This window comes from Erpetoichthys calabaricus, chromosome 5 (genome assembly GCF_900747795.2).
Source record: "Erpetoichthys calabaricus chromosome 5, fErpCal1.3, whole genome shotgun sequence".
In the NCBI taxonomy this organism is placed as follows: domain Eukaryota; kingdom Metazoa; phylum Chordata; class Cladistia; order Polypteriformes; family Polypteridae; genus Erpetoichthys; species Erpetoichthys calabaricus.
In genome coordinates, this window is record NC_041398.2 from 105,600,208 (window position 1) to 105,620,956 (window position 20,749).

General features: G+C 36.6%; 1 protein-coding gene across 2 annotated transcripts in view; it reads left to right on the top strand.

Annotated features, from left to right (window-relative positions):
* The window catches only part of tec (tec protein tyrosine kinase), a 187,365-nt gene that overhangs the window by 59,898 nt on the left and 106,718 nt on the right, over window positions 1-20,749 (top strand). For both annotated transcript variants that reach the window (XM_028801906.2, XM_051928357.1), the window contains one exon: window positions 18,756-18,860. In XM_028801906.2, the coding sequence (XP_028657739.1) occupies window positions 18,756-18,860 (105 nt within the window). The remainder of the gene's footprint in view (window positions 1-18,755; window positions 18,861-20,749) is intronic.

Genomic DNA, 20,749 nt, shown 5'->3' on the forward strand with positions numbered 1-20,749 from the left:
TTAGGCATATTTACATCCTTTGAGACACTCATATTAGATATTAAAACAGATTCTAGCATAATTGTAGTACTACTCTACAGACCGCTGGCGTCATATTCATTGTTAGTGACAACATTTTGGCAGCCTTTTATCTAATTTATCTATAAAATATGATGATGTAGTTGATGGGGTGTTTAATATACATATTGATTTGAAAAATGATGCTTTTAGTAAATGTTTTACTTATCTGTTAAACACAGTAGGGTTTTGTTAGGTTGTTAGTAACCTGACTTATAGTGAAATTGTTATCAAATACAGGTAAAATTCTGTTACAACGAACTGCCAGGGACCTAAAAAATATTTCGTTGTAAGAAAATTTTGTTGTAATGAGATTCTGTACTTGTCACTATAGTGCTTTGTTTAACTTGCGTCTAGGCGTTTGCAGTCATTTCCTTGCTATAATACACTTTCAGGGTGCGAATGATGCCCAAATCCAATGGCTAAAGCACTGCTGTACAATTGGGTGGGAGGAATTCAACACAAACATTATGTAAATGCGGAAGCATGTTGTGGGAAGCACAGTTATCAATCAGAAGCCGAATCATCCTTTTCTTCTTCTTCATATTGTGAAGTTTCTGAAGTCTTTTGGGATTCTTCCCACCCAACGGGAACGTCACGCTAAAAGTCGTCCCGAGGCGCGATTGCCGCATCTGTGTAAGATTGTTTGTCCATTGCCTGGGCAGGGCAACAGCAGACTCACAGCGGTGCAGTGAAGCGCCACAGAAGTGAATCCTAAAAGATCGGGGTCACACTGTAAGTTCCTGTCTTACACCCCAAAACACGAGGCTGAGTCTCAGTACTTTAGCAAAACCAGCTTTATTCAGCTTGAAACAAGAACAGCACAGTTATTTATTGTAGCAGGATCTGCCACTCTCCTATAAACAGATGCAGCAATCAGGCAGGTAAGTGGCCAATTAATACTGTTCACTGCATTTACAATGTTCCTTGCATCACCCATCGAGATCTTTTCTGTTTGCTTTGGTGAAGAGCTGTAGCAGAGCCGTGAGCCTGCTGTTGCTCCGGGAATGCATAAACAGACTTCCACAGACGCAGTGATCGCACTTTGGGATGCTCTTTGGTGTGTTGTCCCGTTGGGGGAGGTCCCAAGAGAGTTTAGAAACCTCACATTTTCTTGAATGAGTGCCATATTAATAAGAATGTTTCTTGATCGAGCATCACTTTTCCACATAAAAAACCTAAAGCTTTTTTTTTCTAATATGAACTATCGTTTTTTCGTGTCTTCTGTTTCTATAGGAGTGCGACAATGAGTTAAATTCCAATGGATGTTTTTCAAATGTTGACGAGCAATAAGCAAAATGTATCACCAAAAACCACCGAAAACAAAAACGGCAAAAAAACAGTATGAGGAAAGTTCGAAGAAAGACATTTTTTTTACAATGTTTCTCTTTGGGGATCATTGTGCTCAACTGAGCTGCAACCACAAAACTAACTGCTCTGTGGATGATTCATTCAGGCATTTCAAGGTCTTTTGAGCACTTCGTTGTAATGAAAGTATCTGCTGAATGTACTTCGTAGTAACGAGATTTGTATAGATTCGTGTCATATGGGGAAACTGTCGGGGCCATAAAATTACTTCGTTGTAATGTAAATTTCGTTGTAAAGGTATTCGTTGTAACAATTTTACCTGTAGTTATTTCTGATCACTAATTAATTACATTTGAATATTTTTTGAATTTTTTTGCTTTTACCAATACTATCACAGATTAAAACACGTACAGTACAGCATCAGGATTGTATCACTGCTTCAAAGTAAGAAATGAAACTTACTACCTGTCCATTAGTGTCATTTATCAGACCATTAATGAAAAAAACAGAGCTAGAGCACATGCAGTTAAGAATTATAGACAAATTTCAAATTTACCCTTTCTAAAATATTTGAAAAAGTAGTTGCCATGCAGCTTCAGTCTCACCTTACACATCACAATTTATCTGAGAAATATCAGTTTGACTTCTGCACTGGTCAAAGTTACAGAAACAGGGTTAACCCATGTTGTGATGAAGGAAATTCAACAGTAATTATGTTGTTAGATGTAAGTGCAGTGTTTGACACCATTACTCATTTTTTATTACATACACTGAAAAATTAAATCAGTCTGTCATTTGTTAAATCAGTTTCAGTACATATAGAAATCTGCTGACAGTACTCCATCTTTATACTCAGAAGTTAAATATGGTGTCCCTCAGGTCTCAGTACTCAGACCTTGATAGTTCTTATTTGATGTGCTTCCATTGGTAACTATCATTAGAAAAAATAACTTTAATTTTAACTTGCCTTCAGATGATACCCAGCTATACTTTTTTTTTAGACCAAACAACAATTCTCCAGTAGTGTTATTAATTAATTGTGACAGTGATTTAAAAGAGTGGATGAACGAGAACTACTTTGAGGACAGAAAAAATAGAATGTGGGGAAATGATGCAGACTGTAACAACATTCTGTCACTTTCAACTCAGCTGGATTAACTATTAGATTTACTGAAAAAGCAAGCAACTTAGGCATTATGACAACAGCGTGTTATTTCGGTCACAAATTACAAAATAATCAATGATATAAAAATGCTGGAGAATTCCAGATATTAAAGATACTGAAAAATTAATTTACACATTTATTTCTAGTAGGATTGACTTCTTCAGTGTGGTACTCACAGGCTGTAGTCTGTGGTAGATTACTCTCTATAATACTTTACTCACAGACAGTAGTCTTTTTTGTCTACAGTGTTATTAGTTATCAGTTCTAAAGAAAGCTGTCCATTTGGGTTCTTCCATCCTTGATAACTTCTTCCAGATTATTTTTTCAAGAAATGGAGAAAGATCTCCAGAACTGAATATTTAGTGATGACTGAAAACTCACCCTCATTAGTAGCCTAAATCATGGCCTTACAGGAAAAAGTGGTCTTGTCATAGGCAACTATTGGGTTTTCCAAAGGCAGTAGATGCAAGTTGCACACCCTAAAGCAGGGATGTCAAACTCCGGTCCTGGAGGGCCGAAGTGGCTTCAGGTTTTCATTCTAACCATGTTCTTAATTAGTGACCAGTTTCTGCTGCTAATTAACTTTTTTCTTTAGTTTTAATTCACTTGACTCAGGCCCCTTAGTTGTTTCTTTTTCCTTAATTAGCAACCAAACAATAACGAGACACAAAACAAGCCACCAAATGACCAGCTCACCTGTGCCATCACACAATATCTGAAAATAAAGAAAGGTGAAGGTCTCGGTGAGGCTGATCTCTCATGTCACCAAAACATCTTGATGGTGTTCTTGGAAAGAACAGAAAATCAGCAGTTTTGGAAATGTCTGCTGTGGCAGAATGAGAGAAGCAACAGGCCAAGGAATTAAATAACGGGTTTAATTAACAGCAAGACTCGTCTTCTCATTAAGAAACTGGTTGAAGTTTGAAGACCCAATTTAGCTGGTCACCTGTTGGCTCGTTTCACATCTCATTACTGTTTGACTGTCATTTAATGAAGAAAGGAATAAATTCAGAGGACCGAATCCTTAACAACAGGGATACTAAATTGAAGGGCAAAGAAATTAATTAGTAGTGAAAACTGGTCACTGATTAGGAAAATGGTCCGAATGAAAACTTGCAGCCACTGCGGCCCTCCAGGCCTGGAGTTTGACACCCCTGCCCTAAAGCATAGATATTTATTCTTAGTGGTATTACTGTATGTGCTATTTTCCATGTGAACACCACCATGTAGCTACAGGCTGTACATTTACCTACGTCCACCTCTATAGTTCTGTCGCCAGCTTGTTTCCTCTCATTCGCAGTCTACTACAACTGCTCCTCCTCTCAAGTGTATTTTGCACAATATGAGTAGTCAATGAAAGCACTAAACATTTCCTTTCTATCACCTTCATAGTCAAGTATATTTTAGTAATGAGAGATTCTTACATAAATTCAATATACTGTATGTGAGAACACTTTCAGGTAGGAATGTTTTGAGTGTGTGTTTAACCTCAATACATTAACGAATACACAAGAAGTTTCTCTGCATCAGTGTGGACATATTCAGTGGGATTTAGGGCTTTTGTTTAACTTCTGAACTGGTGCACCAGTGGCAGAAATTACAAGCCACTCAGTGAGATGTTTTACAACATTTATCAATATACCTTCCAGAGAAACTTAAAAGACATGGCTTTGGGATATAGGAGCAAAACCACACAGAAAGATGCAGTGACTGAACTTAAGATTTCAGCTATGATGGCTCATTGACACTGTGCTTGCTCCCAGTGAACTTGACGTTATATAAAGTTATATAAAGATGTTTTAATAGAATTGCAGATGGCAGCATTTGAGTAATTCAATCAGTTTGTTTTTGAATAATATGTGTTAATGTTTTAAAGGTATGTAAATATTTATACATTGGTAAATCGCTTAGAGATGACTATATTTAAATATTTCTTAAAATTATTTAAAATCCATCAAATGATTAAATTGTGAAATATTTAAAGAAGATTCTACTTTTCAAATATCTTTAAATATGTCAGTCTATCTGCACATGTTTATTTATGTATTGTAAAGTACATTGCTGCTTTTACAGTGTGAAGTCTTTAAAAGGCAACTTGCATTTTTCCTTAACAAAATATTTTTTATTCATTTGGTGAACTACTTCAAAGTGTTGCATAATTTGTTTTCAGTATATGTAGTTTAAAATATAAATGAATGCTTAAGTTGCCACTTAAGACCACTTGCATGGTCTCCATTGACACATGACTGTAAGTTCTATTTTTTTGAATACTTTTGATTCCACTAGCCTTACAACAGAAGTTGTAGTATTGCAGTTTAATCTTGTAATGTACTATGGTATCAGGATATGTTAAGTTTTGACACATTTATGCTGCTATTGACTGTCAGTCTATTGACTGACAGTGGGTGTGACCAGTTATTTCTAGCCTGTTACTGGTTGGGAATTGTCTTTTTCCAAAAATATTTACAAATAATGTAATGACAGCAATCTTTTGATCTCCTAATAATATATTTTAGTGCTTTAATCACTTTTTTTTCTTGTGCTATTTAAAAATAGCCCTTTCAAAAGTTATTTTTTGCTTACAACATTTCATTGTCTTTCATTCATTTTTCTTATTGAAAAATGTTCAGAAATTTTGGGTCATGTTTTTGTCTTCTAATGTCGATCTCTTGTCACATTATGTTTAGTTGTGTTTTGAATTGTTCAGTTACTCTAATTTGATGGAAGCCTCATGCATATGCTATTACTACATTATTGTTTTCCCATAAACAAAAATTAATCATTACAAACATTCATTTTTCTGCCATTCCTATATAATTTTTTTCACTGTATATCTCTAGCATCTTTAGCTGTTGCACAACTTAGCATTGTTTTAAACAATTTGTGCATACCCTGTGGCTGAATTCCTGCCATTTATAAACACAATCCATGAAATATGTAAGTAATGCTGTAGAAAATAATTGTTTTGACATAAAATAATTTTTATTATATTATATTACTAGCCGTGCCCCGCGTCTCCGCCCGCGTATTAGTGAAAAGGGACAATGAGGAGGGTCCTGTCTGGCTCCCCACTCCTGATGTCATGCTTCCCCCTCCCCTTGGCCCACAGCCTCTGTCTCAGATTAGCGTGATAATATATCGCTCCTGCAAGTGAACTATGATTCTTAGTGTGATGAATGAAATCGCAAAATCAACCAGAATGTTCAAGAACATTATAGAAAAAAACCCAATCTAAATTCGTTAAGGTAGTCTCTCATTGAAAAGTGGACATACAGACAGACATTGGATTTTATATATATAGAGATATTATATTGAAATTTCTTCAATTGGATATATGTGCTTTTTGGCTAACGCAAAGTAACTAGCTATGTACAGTGTGTTTTTTATTCACTTCATATCCTTGGTTTATTGTGTTGGGAATGTATTATCATACGTTATCACAGTCTCCATGGGAACTGTTTAACATCATTCCCTAAGTTTATTGTATTCAGACTGTTTAAGATCATATCCTAGGTTTATTGTACTTTCAAAAGATATCTCAATTTTAACATTTTCTATACCACTGCCAAGGGGTTCTTTTTATTTTGGACATGCCCCGTCTCTTGGCATGTGAGAGGACTGCAACACCCTTAGGGAGGAAAAATGGGGTGGGGTGTTGTGGTGGGAACAGAGCATAGCTATTTCTTATTTATCCTTTCTATCTTGAATAACTGTAAATAATATGAAATCTACATCAAAGCTATCATATGTAACAATGTACTACCGTAACTTAAGACTACAAAATGTCAACAAATGTTCAGAAGCAATGTTTTTATGACCAAAAAGTAAACGTTGTGAGCTGAATTGTCAAAGGTCTCAATCATGAATTAAAAGAGAAAAAGTATTCTCTCACTTAACAGGTTTAAATGCCAGGATAGTATTTTTACAGAAGACTCACTTAATAAGTAAGGAACAGTTTCGGTGGCAAAGGAGTAAGTAGATTGGCCAAATTTTTACTTCAGCTTTACAAAGAAAACTAGGGGTGTGGGAATCTTAATACACAGAAATATTCCATTTGTAGCATCAGATGTCATATCTGATCCTGAAGGGCAATATATCATGGTTATGGGCAATTTATTTAATAGTCCAACAATTCTGATAAATGTATACATCTAATGTGGATGATGAGATTTCATCCAAAATGTATTTGCATCTATTTCTAATGTGAACAGTTATAAAATTGTGTTTTTAATTGTATTTTAAATCCAGACTTAGATAGGTCTTCAACTACAGCGGTGATAACATCGAATACTGCAAAAATAATTGCATTGTTTCAATGGATCAGAACTTATCAGACCCATGGAGTTTTTAAATCCTAAACTGAGAGAATATTCCTTCTTCTCACAAGTTCATCATTGTTACTCAAGAATTGATTATTTCTTAGTAGACAATATTTTTTTGCCCATTATCAAATCTTGTAAGTACAATGCTATTGTTATCTCCGACAATGCCCCTCTAATCATGGATCTTAAATCACTATGCCCCTTACACATTCATCTCATAATTGGTATCTTAACCCCTTGTCATTAGCTGCTGAGAATTGTACAGAATTCATATCCAGGCAAACTGATTATTTTCTGAAGACAAATGCATCCTCAGAGGTCTCTTCAGGGAAAATCTGAAGGTATTTTTAATTGGACAGATTATTTCATATCTTTCTCACAAAAATAAATTGGAATCCAAGAAGAGTTAATCAGTGAAGCTATTAGAATAGATTCAGAATATACCAGGTCTCCAAATGAGGAAAATACAGTTTTTGCAATCATAATTTAACCTCTTGACTACTAAAGAAAGAGAACAGCTTATCTTTTATTATGAACACGAAGTGAAGACCAATAAGATTTTAGCCCAACAAATCCACAAGCAGGAAGTCCGCAATGGAATAGCAGCAATTACCAACACAGACGGAGATAAAATCATTGACCATAAAAATATAATCTGAGAGTACTATAAGTCCTCGTATTCTACACAGTCTAAAGAAGATAAGACACAATTCAATGTGTTTTTTGATTCATTACAGATACTACAGTTAAATACTCTTAGTTCTTTGGGACTGGATAGACATTCGCAGAATTACTGGACACTATAAGCTCATTTTGAAGTGGGAAAGCAGCCGACCCTGATGGCTACCCAGTAGAATTTTATAAAAATAATTTCAAACAAGTTAGCTCCACTATTATTAGCAATGTTTCTAGAAGCTAAAGACAACAAAACTCTACATCAAAATTTTCACCAAGCATTAATTACCATCTTTCCAAAGAAAAATAAGGACTTACTTCAATGTGCATCATACAGACTAATCTCACTCCTGAATAATAACATTAAGATACTCTCCAAAGTTCTAGCTAGAAGGCCTGAGAAAGTACTTCTGTAATATCACAAGACCAAACCAGATTTATTAAAGGCAGACACTTAGCTTCTAATCTTCAACGTTTCTTAAATATAATATATTCACCCGTTAATTCTAATACCCCAGAGATCTTACTATCTTTGGAAACATTCAAAAGATATCTGGACTAAGAATTTGTTTTTTCCATTGAACTCTCTAGCACAAAATATTAGACTGGACACCTTCCCATTTATCTTAGCAGATCAGTTTAAATATCTAGGGCTAAATATTACAAGAAAATATCATTTTCAACAAAATTTTGCTCTCTGCTTGGAAAAAAATTAAATGATGTGAACAGATGGTCCATCCTCCATCATATAATAGCAGGGACAATCAACAATGTTAAGATGAACATCCTTCCCAAGCTTCTTTTTCTATTTCAAAGAATCCCCATATACATTAACAAATCCATTTTTAAGAAAGTACATTTAATTATAACTTCATTCATTTAGAACTTGAAACATCCACACATCCAAAGGGTGACTCTACAGTGACCTAAAGCAGAAGGTGGCATGTCACTACCTAACTTTAAATTGTATTACTGGGTGGCCAATATACAGGCCATAAAGACCTGGGGCCTCATGCATAACGCTGTGTGTTGAATTCAGACTAAAACATGGCATACGGACAAAAGTCGAATTGTGCATACGCACAAAAATATTCAGATTCAGAAAACCGTGCGTAGGCCAACTTCCATGCACTTCTGCTACATAAATCCCGGTCAGCATGAAATGTAACACTCATGCACGTGCTTGCCACCCTACCCCGTCTCCTCCCAGAATTACGCCTCTTTGAATATGCAAATCAATATAAATATTTCCTTAAGTACAGTGTTCTGTGACAAGAGAAAAGACAATGGCAACAGCACAGGGAAAAAAGAAGAATTTCAGCAAATGCCAAGTGGAAGTAATGAAAAACTTATTTTTTGTTGGTTTAAGCAGTTGTACAAAAAACAAAAGGAAGCTGATCGAAAGTTCATGTTCAGGAAGTTGCACAGTGCCCGAAATAAAAAAGAAATTGTCTGATATCAAAGTCACAGTGAAAAGGCGAGTAATAGCCCACCGTCAGAGTTTCATAAGGAAGCTTATTAGGGTACAGAGAAAAGAAAAAAAATAGGGACACAGTGGAAAAAAAGCTCGAAATGTCAACTTTAATCTTGAAATTTCCACTTTAATCACATAGTTTATTTTGTCATTAAAATAGAATGTCATAAACGTCATCTTAAAAACTTTTGATTTACTAGTTTCTCAAATCCCATCACAACTAAAGTAGAATGTTAAATGCTTCATATTCTATGTATTCTTCTATGTACTCTATGTGTGTGAATCACTACTTGCTTCTTAAACGGGCTTTCTCTTATTCCGACAGGACACAGAATACATTATGTTCATGATATTACAGCTCTCTGAACAATTTAAATGCTAAGATGTACGTTTGATATCATTTTCATGATGAAATAAATTAAAGCATGTATTAAACATGGGGCCACAATGGCGCAGGGTACTGATGAGCTGGCGCCCTGTCCAGAGATTATTCCTGCCTCCTGCAAGATGCTTGCTGAGCCGTGCACAACCCTTGATGAAATAATTTATTGCAGAAGTACTATTCTCAAACGTACTAACCCACAATTCCTGTCCTTCCTTTTCTTTCTCCAAGTAACAAATCGCCACACAATCAGCTCTTTAATAAAAGTCAAGCCATCTGTAAGCTTAGAATACCGATTCTTCAAAACATTGAACATTGAAATATCTTCGCAGTACATATTATTCCATCCATCTATCCATCCAGGGCCGTGCCAGTTGCAGCAAGTATATAGTGCTAGGCAGGAACAATCCTTGAATGGGGTGCCAGTTCATCGCTACCATTGTCCACCGTGTCCACACGTTTAATAACAGTATACATTATTTAAATTAAGTTAAAAATACATTTGTATAATGAAATAAATACAGTATACACTTCGTTTCATCTTAAAAATGATACCAAGAGCTCCAAAGAAGATGGTGCCAGTCGTCATAATCTCTAAATATGCGCTCTCTTCTGCTGAATTGAATTTAATTGCTTTATTGTTATTGTATGGTACAATGAGATTCGATATGCAGATCCTCCATAAACTTATTTTCCTATAAAATGGTAAAACAACAATAATAATAATACGATAATGCTAAAGGAGCAATGGTATTTGGTAGTAGTGTGACGAGATCTCGTGGTACGAGATCTCGCGAGATCAGATTTGTCTCGCGAGATGCGTCTGGTCTCGCAAGAATGTGACGATATCCTTGCGTTATTGGCATGATGGAGTGTGAGGGAGAAGTAAGGATAGAAGATGCGCCCGCGACATTTAAATCGTTGGTGTGGCAACATTTTGGATTCCTTGTGGAAATAAGAAACGGCGAAAAAATGACAGACAAGACAAAGACAATTTGCAAACACTGTAAGAAATTAATACCGTACACCTCTGCTAACACAAGCACTATGCAAAAGCATTTAGAAAACAACCACAGCTCGTTACTAAAAGCTGCGCCTGTGAAGAAAACGGAAAGCAATTCAGTTTGCATGAAAGGGCAAACAACCATAACAAATGCCATTGCAGCTAAACTTCCACCATCCAATGCAAGAGCCACGGCAATAACAAGAGACATCGGCGTTTTCATTGCAGCTGATATGAGACCATTTTCTGTGGTGGAAAATCTGGGATTTCGGCGACTCATCCACACACTGGAACCAAAGTATGCCATCCTGTCACGCACACATTTTACTCGCACGGTGGTCCCGACCCTCTACAAGGAGTGCAAGGTAAACGTTGTACAGGCTCTGAAAGAGGCAGAAACCATCGCCATAACTACTGACGGTTGGACTTCTAGGTGTACACAGAGCTATATCACAATTACAGCCCACATTATCAACAGTAATTGGGAAATGGAACATTTTGTACTGCAGACGCGTCTACTTTTTGAATCACACACAGGGGCAAACGTCGCTGAAGTTTTACAAGAAGCTGTCACACAGTGGGGTCTTAAAAAGCCAAACCATTGCATCGCTATTGTAACAGACTGCGCGTAATATGGATGTGGCTGTGCGCGAGGCAGGATTTGAGCCGCACATCAAATGCTTCGCGCACACAATAAATCTCGCTACACAGGCTGGCCTCGGTGTTGCGCATGTCGCTCATTTGCTCGGGCGGGTGAGACGTGTAACTGCTTTTTTTCACCGGAGTTCGACAGCTGCCGCGGTACTGACGTCTAAGCAGAAGCTGCTACAACTGCCACCGCACAAATTAATAATGGATGTCACCACGCGATGGAATTCATCATTGGATATGCTGGTTCGTTACCTGGAGCAGCAGGCTGCTATAGCAGCAGCGCTCACCAGCCCAGAAATAAGACAAAATGCCCGAAACATTGACACACTGGATACCTGCAACATTGTCAATGCCGAATTTCTTGTGAAGCTGCTGAATTCTTTAAAGACAGCTACCACTGTCTTGTGTGAAGAGAAGAGGCCCACAGTGTCTCTCATCGTGCCACTGAAGAACAAGATAGAACAAAACATGGCACCAAATGACAGTGATTCCCCCACTGTGGCCGACACAAAGAGAGCAATTCTCAGCAATATTTCAGGCAGATACAGTGGGGATGTATACAACTACCTGCTGGAGACCACTGCGCTGGACCCAAGATTCCAGTCTCTACCGCAGCTAGACTGCAACCAGCGTGAGGTAGTCTTTCAGAGGATACAGAAAAGGGCGGACCAATTGCAGCAAAACCAGGTATCATTGACTTGATTTTTTTTTCCCTAGAAGATTTATGTTTCCAGTACCAAATTTTAATGGATTTAATAGGTTCATGCTGTGTTTGTGTGTGTGTGTGTGTGTGTTGTAAACACGAGAGCATCAGAGTGAGTGTATTTGTGTTAAAAGAGAGAGGGGGACTGCTTTGCTGCTTGCTAATGTTAAAGCCAGTGTTTCTGCTGCTTAAAGCCCACAGATGAGAAGAGTATGGAGCGCAAGGAAGAGGCATCAGCTCATTGTTCCACACATGGGGGCGAGGGGGCTCTTGAAGCTGAAGGCGGAGCTGAGTCAGAAGAGGAACCTGCTTCCAAGAAGACAGCACTTGAGGATCTGCTAGGGGACTCTTTCTCGAAGACAGAACAGCCCAGCAAAGGAATTGAGAGGGAAACAACTTTACAGAAGAGAGGCATCTATCCCACTTAGTTGCTGCCCTCTGACATGGTGGAGAAAAAACAACTCCAAATATCCTTTGCTGTCTCCACTTGTCAAAGAATATCTTTCCATTCCTGCGACCTCTGTTCCAAGTGAGCGTGTCTTTTCAACTGCAGGAGACATAGTTACTGCCCAGAGGTCACAATTGCTGCCAGAAAATGTAGACATGCTTATATTCTTAAAAAAGAACATGACCATATCTTAGGCTGTTCTGTATAGGTCATTACCTCATTACCTAGGTCTTAGCTCTTTTTCCATGCTTAAGAAAATTTTGTTCATTGTTTTGCACTCCGAGTTTTAAGACAGCACTACTTAGATAGTTACACTAATTATGGTTAATTGCACGTAAAGGGATATTTGTGTTGTGTATTATTTATTTTTATTTATACTATTTAATTTTATTGTGCAATTAATTGCCTGTCAGTTTGTGGCAAAATATTTTGCAGTGTTTACGTGATATTACTGCATATCATTCATCAAAATAGAAGTTTTATTTCATAAAGTTGATTTCAAAATGGACATGCATTTTTTGCATTTTGTGTTTTTCAGTTAAATAAAAGGCTATTTTTGCTATATATTTAAACATTGAGGATTTCTTTTAAAAAATGTCTAAAAGTCTCGTCTCGTTCTCGTGAACCCAGTCTCGTGTCTCGTCTCGTCTCGTGGGAAAAGCGTCTCGTCACACCCCTAGTATTTGGAATAGTTTGGCCATTCCATGCATCATTATATTGTTACAGGTTGATTACCATCAGAAGCCTTAAACTAGAAAACGATATGCAGTTAATTTCAGTGTATTTGATAAAGCCACGTCAGGGATGTGAATCAAATAAATAAAGGGAACCCACACAGGAACAGTAGCACTGCTTTGATGCTGGGTGCTGCCAGTTTGCAAAACTGAGCCGAAAACGTGTGTACCCAAATGGTTTGACCTGGCATGAGAATGTGCGTGGCTTTACACCAAGTTTAGTTTTTATACATCGTGATGTGAGCATGGAAATAGGCATACGCAGCATTTTTGAGCGTACACAACATTTATACATGAGACCCCTGGACATTGACACAAATTGATGAACATACACAAGGTCTGCAATAGAATTAAAATTTTGCAATACTTCTTTATATTCCCTGCTCTGTGCTCCAGCAAATACAAACTATCGTCAGTACGCTAATAAGTAAATTTCCCTTCATTCACTAAGAATATGAACTAATGTAGGAAACACTTTAAGACAGAGAAGCTCTTATCTGTTGCACCTCTACATGACAACCAGTTATTTCACCCTCTCAAACATGCTAAGTGTTTAATGTTTGGAAAATTTCAGGGATAAAACATTTAGAAACTTGTACATATATAATGTTTTTTCATCTTATCTGCAATTAAGCTTCAAATTTAACTTCTCATCAACACAATTTTTCTACTACTCTTAAGTTAGAAACATTGGTAAACGGAACCATCCCAATTTTCCTCACCTTCCACCTATTTCTATTCCAGAATAAATACTGATCAGTCTTGAAGACTCAGATAGAATCTCTACAATTTGTAAAAACATTTTAAGTCCCTACCTTTCATAGATCCCAGGGTACAATGGGGAAAGGATCTTTCACTTAATATTTCAGAAAAGGAGTGTAAGGCAGCCATGCACAAAATATATTCTAGCTCCATATGCATAAAGCACTCAGTCATTCAACTTAAAATCTTCTGTCAAGCACATTTATCTCATTTTAAACTCTTCAAAATTTTTCCAGAACAAGATTCAACCTGTGAATGCTGCAATCTATCTCAATCCTCACTGAGCCACATGTTTTGGGCGTGCACCATATTACAGTCATTTTGGACAAAAATCTTCCAATGCCTATCAGACAGCTTTGGTATCACAATCACTCCTAACCCATTAACAGCTGTTTTTGGTGTACTGCCAGATGAGCTTAAAGTGGAGAAGAACAAACAAATTGTAACTGCCTTTACCTCACTACTAGCACATAGACTTACTGTATCTTGCTCAACTGGAAAAATCCCACTCCACCACTTTTAAGTCAGCAGGTGTTCAAAACTTTTTAAAAATATGGCACTATCTAATCAATAACATTTTAGAATAAGCCTCTGTGTTGGGGAAAATTATATTCTCTTTTCCATTCTGCTTTTACAGATTTGCTTTCTTGGTTGGCTCTCCCCTCTTTCTTTTGGGTGGGAGTTGAATTTTGGTTTGTTAAATATGATTTGATTCTTTTGCTTTTAATTAAAATCAAGCAAAAATAAAAGCTGTTCATGTCATAGGATACCTTTCGGTTTAAATTTTCACTTTACATGTTACGAGGGATGTTCAAAACGTTTCCGCACTTTTATATTTTCATTGGAAATGGATGAAGGCGGGAGGAGTAGTAAGGTGACTATGTAGAAAAGTGATGTAATTTGTTTTTGAAACTCTTAATAAATAGAATTAAATGGGTGAAGGCGGGAGGAGTAGTAAGATGACTATGTAGAACAGTGATGTACAGTAATTTGTTTTTGAAACTCTTAATAAAGAGAATTAAAAAAAAGTGTGGAAACTTTTTGAACGTCCATCGTATAATGACAGTAAAGGATTATAATCTTCCAATCTAATTCTCGCTCCTAGAAGCAGTGCCAAATTGGAAAATATACACACAATTAAACAATTAAAGAGAATTATATAAAGTATCACCATGAAATTCTATTTCATATATTCCTTAGAGTTGTTTTTTTGATTGAAAACATATGCTAACATTTCAAATTAAAATATATATAAACAACATATGCTGTGAACCAAGAAATTATTTATTTTTATATTCACTCAAGCCATATTAGGCTATCTATGGCATTTGGGGGCTGTGGCAATTGAGATGTGTTATCTTGATGCAGAGCTGAGTGGGCCATTAGTGAGAACAAAAGGATTTAGATTTTGCTTGGCATAGCCTGGTGTTTAAGTACTGAAAATATGCATGGGTGGTTCTAGTGTTAACAATTTACTAAACTTTAAATTAGTTATTTATTACAATGCACTTCTTTAAGATGATCATCTAAATGTTCCATCCTGCTAAAATGGCTCAAATAAACACTGTACTACCACAGGAACAAACTTAACAAAATGGCTTAAATAAAACTGATGCCTCAATTGAACTCTCACAAAAAAGATCAAAATTCTTACATAAAGTGTAGATTTATCAAACATTAGAACATTTTAAAAAAAGGAATTTCAAGTCAAGTATAATACATGGCAAAAAAATCAAACTATAAAATATAACAAAAAAATTTCTATTCACCTTACCTCACTGACTTTTTATATTTTTGATATTAAATATGTTGCATTAATTTTTCTAACTAATCAACAAAATAAATTCAATGAAAATCTGAAAAAATACATCTATGTATGATCTTTTAACTTACTGACACCTGCCTTTTCTTTAACAGCTTTAAAAAGAGATATTATTATTTAGTGGCTTTTACAGATCCCTCTGTCTACTTACTGTTTCACGAGGGGCATATTTATCTTTGGAATAATAAGAATTTCAGCTTTCTCAGATATCAGCCTAGTCCTTCTTTCATCTGTCCCTCTTCATACCAGAGATGTTGGATTAGCTTAAATTAAAGTTCAGATATTTATGTGCATTTAAGCAGCTAATACCCGAAAATACTCTTTAAATTAGATATACTGTGATTATTCCTATGAGTCAATATTTCAATTTAATACATATATATATGTATTAAATATATACTGTAATATTTCCATCATTTGATGTTATAGTTTGAAATTTTCCCTGTTGAAATTAGCGACATATTTTTTAGACATTTTTTAAACATGCTCAGGAAAAGAAATTTAAAGATCTTCATTGGCAGACCCTTCGGATCCAGGCACTGCCTCACAGAAATAATAATAGTTTATTTAAGATAACAGTATTTTTAGAGATTGAATGGTGACATTGTATCAATGAAATATTTAGCATGAGAGTGCTTTTATTGTAGATATTAGCTGCTTAAACTGGAAGCGGATCGGGATCGAGGCCGTGACCGATAAGAGAAAAGATGGGTAACGGAACAGCTACTTTAAAAATGATATACAGTAGATTAGTTTAGTGAATAGTTGTATTTATTTACCAAAAAAAACTAGATTAACAAAATATAATACCTGTATAGTATTAATAAAATAAATTAACTTATATAATATTGTAATGACCAACATAATAAGCAAATACAACTCGGAGGTACTGGAGTTTTCTATGTTTTACTTGGAGTCTTCGTTGCATAACAAATGGTGCCCTGTATTATATGCTGTTATCTGGGTTACAAAGCATATTGCCAAAACAATAAAAGAAACCTTTCCCAACCAATAATTATCTCCTGCCAGTCACATTATGTCTTTTTCTATACTGCAAACACTCCTGCTTATTTTCTTGTGACTTCCTACTCAAATATTCCTTCTGTTAGTGGTTTCCATTTTCGACACGTTTTTCAATTTTGTCGGCATCACGTTTTATATTGTTCACTGTTGTTGTTCCTGCTCCGTAAACTGATGCAATACTTGAAGCTCTTTTCTACAATGGGACCTATTGAGCTTGGGATGGATCAAACACACTACAGTTTAAATGGAAACTAAAATATTATATTTAAGATATCCAAGGGGGCGGCACTGTGGTGCAGTGGTAGTACTGCTGCCTCGCAGTAAGGAGACCCGGGTTTGCTTCCCGGGTCCTCCCTGCGTGGAGTTTGCATGTTCTCCCCATGTCTGCGTGGGTTTCCTCTGGGTGCTCCGGTTTCCTCCCACAGTCCAAAGACATGCAGGTTAGGTGGACTGGCGATCCTAAATTGGCCCTAGTGTGTGATTGGTGTGTGTGTGTGTCCTGCGGTGGGTTGGTGCCCTGCCTGGGATTGGTTCCTGCCTTGCGCCCTGTGCTGGCTGGGTTTGGCTCCAGCAGAGCCCCATGATCCTGTGTTCAGATTCAGCGGGTTGAAAAATGGATGGATAGAAGATATCCAAGTACAGTGATCCCCCGCCTATCGCAGAAGTTACGTTCCAGACCCATCAGCGATAGGTGAAAATCCGCAATATAGAAAGACCATATAAATAAACATTTTTTTAATAGTTTAAGCCTTAAAATACCCATCCCACACGCTTTAAACACATGTAAACTTATTAAAACACACTTTGTAAACACATATGATATGTGGATGTCGGGCTAAGGATATGAGTAGCATCTCTCTATTATAAAAAAAATCTTGGCAGGGAAATGAGGCTTGATCTTCTCAGAAGACAATTTGACATCCCGCGAGAGTCATTTTAACGGTCACGCAAGAGAAGGCATTGAGACAGAAGGACAGCTGCTGTACAGGCTTTTAAATGATCGACGCGCAGAGCAACAAGCAGAACAGGCATCTTGGCAGAAGCAGCGTAAAGCCAGTAGCTGATCCGTCCACTTCTGCTTAGCGTGTGTTCAGCTCCCCTCCCTCATAAAGCGGGAGATACGCGAAGTGGAGTGAAGCGATCGAGACCAGGTCATCTCGGAGAGACACTTTGACAACACGCAAGACTAGACATTACAACCTTAGGAAGCAAAACCCATGAGATGGTGACCTTTGCATATCATTCCCTACTTACAAAAAATTTAAAACAAGTTCACTGACATCTAACCTAGCAGTTGTTGGAATGCTTTTGGCAGACAAACTTCAGGTGCTCCCAGCTCTTTAAACAACGACAAGCAGAACACGCAGCTTGCCAGCTGCAGCAAGCCAGCATGCGTTCAGCCCTCACACCCCCCCACACACTCCTCCTTCAGAACGCTAGTGGCAGAGACGCAAAGTGGCAAAAGGACAGTTGCTGTTCAGGCTTTTATGTGATTGACACAAAGCGCGACAAGCACAACAAACAGCTGGCCAGCAGCAGCAGCAAGACACCAGCTGAACCTATCGCATCTCTTTAGTGTGCATTCAGACCCCCCCCCCCTTCACAACGCGAGCAGCATTATAAGTCCCGCAAGAAAGAGATTTAACCAAGCCTGGTGCAGGAAATAAAGGACAAATATTGTTTTTACAAAAGTTTTAAAGTAAAAATGAAAATGATGCATATGTAACAATTTCCATGAAAATAACAATTTCTTTAAATTGTTTATCCGGTAAACCAAACCCGGGGGTGGGTGAGCGAAGTGAGCAGGGGGTGGAGCCCCCTAGTAATAATAATATTAATAAATCCACGATGTAGCGAGGGTGCGATAGCTGAACCGGGATATAGCGGGGGGTCACTGTATATAGATTAGACCCTTCTCATTTCCAACAGTTAACATTTCTTGGATTTCTACAGTGTTATATGTTTGTTATTCACTTAACCTTTTCCATCTTGCATACCATTTTTGAAATTACATCTTCAATGAAAAGAGGCAACTCATTCTTTTATTTGTTTAAAGGGGGGAAACAAAGATAAATAATACATTTATGTGTAGAGTACAATACAGTAAGTGTTAAATATGTGAATACAAAGAAACTGTTATCTGAGTATATATTGATGCATTCCAATAATCGCAGTAATACTGTAGTAATTATACTGTTAATTGTTTGCTCTTGTTTACTTTCACAGAAGAGATTCAAAAAGGGATCAGTTGATATTCACAAGATTAAATGTGTTGAGATTGTGAAGAATGATGGTAGTATTATCCCATGCCAGAACAAGTATCCATTTCAGGTAAGATTTTGTAGTCTAGTTTCTACTTGTGCTTTACAAAATTGTTTAGGTAGGTATTATACATTAAAGAAAATACTTTTAATTAATATGCAGCTCAAATACAAAACTATTACAAAATAGACTGTTTGCACTGTTTTGCTGTAATGCAGCTATATTTAAATAGGATCACATATATGATTAATGTAGACTTTAAAAGACTTGTGTTGACTTTTGTATTTGATACATTAGGAAATTTCATCAGTCCATTTTAAACTCTGGCAATGAGCAGCTGTGAACATGGTGCCATTTTATAACAGGCCACACTCATATACAATCACAGTCACTTGCACCTGGACAAATGGGAAGAAAACTGGAGTAACTGTAGAGTACACCCCACTAGTCGTGGAAAAGATAGGCACATGCCTTATACAGTACATAATGAATTGGACAAAACTTGTATGTCATGTCCTTGAGCTGTGAGGCAACATTTCAAATTGTTGTGCCACAAAATATAATGTAAAATTGAAACAAAAAGGAGCAGCAAACGTTGCAGAATGTTGGGTCAGCAAATAACATTAGTGAATACTGTACATTCTCTGCTATAACTGACTATTACTTTCTAAACCTTGTTTAATTACATATATTGGTTCTGGCTTCAGTGTTGAGAATAGAAAATATTCAGTAATGCGCTTGTAGTTTTCAAAAGATATAGTTGGCAGAATTTGATTGCTATAATTATCTTTAGTATAAATTCTTATTTAACTTTCTTTTATTTAGTGAAATAACTTATCTTTTTAAAAAATGTTCCTCACTGTTTTAAGCAGTTTTTAGAAAAAACTTTTAACTTTTCAGCCTCAAAAAATCAAGGTATTCACAACTAAAGATTTCCTTGCATGTAAAGCAGTGTTGGCTTTGCAGAGTGGAATGGTGGAAACATCAGCCTCGACTAATCAGCTGGTCACTCAGCCTAAGACTAAAGGGCTGTGTTCGGTCCTAAAGAATCAGAAGAAGGGTCTAAACACTGTGCTGGGAGTAAGACCACTGAAAAAGACTGGAATAAATTTATCTGAACTATATTCAGGTTTCTATCAGGTTTAGGAAAGTAAGGGTGCTCAAGAATTTTTCTGTTTTCAAATCAGCCATGAGTGGAGAAATTGCCTTCCAGAAAAAGGAAAGAAACCAAAAGAGGTGGTATCATATATACAAACATTTTGTCCTTTGTTCAGCACTGCCACTTCTCAAAAGAGAACTTCACTTAGTTAAAGGAGCACTCCACCCAGAAATATGTTTTATATGTTACTTACCCCATATAGTTTGTAGTGGTGTCATGTCATGTTGTCATGGAAAAATTTCATATTGAAGATTAAAACTAATCGAGACCCAACAGTAACCAGTTCTGGACAACTGCAAACAATATGAAAAACGTTCATGTCAAAAAAAAAAAATTCTCACGTAACTCATGTGTCTGTTATCCATTCATAACTTCAAAATGAGCAAAATGTGTGCATTTTTTGTTAAAGTGTTATTATCAAGTACGTCCAGAAAACTTAGTCCTGAAGGTTGACAGGAAAGACATCTTTCCCACAATACCGTGCCTTTGAATTTGAAGATCTGCCTCCCCCATCATTCATTAGACAAGGTTCCAAAGGGAGAGACAAATCTTAAATTCAGCTTGCTATCTTTAACAAAGCTTAACAGAAACTTCAGAGCCATTGGGTTTGCCAGTATTGTTGTTATATGTGGGTGTTGTGTCATTATTGCAATGTTATGTGCAGTTTTTTTAGTAATGAGATTATTTCTGGACTTGGCACATTAATTAATTTTTAATCCTAAAGAATCCATAAATCCAAATCAATATTCAAAAATATTGATTTGTTTTGTCATTAATACTTTAATTTTGCAATCCACTG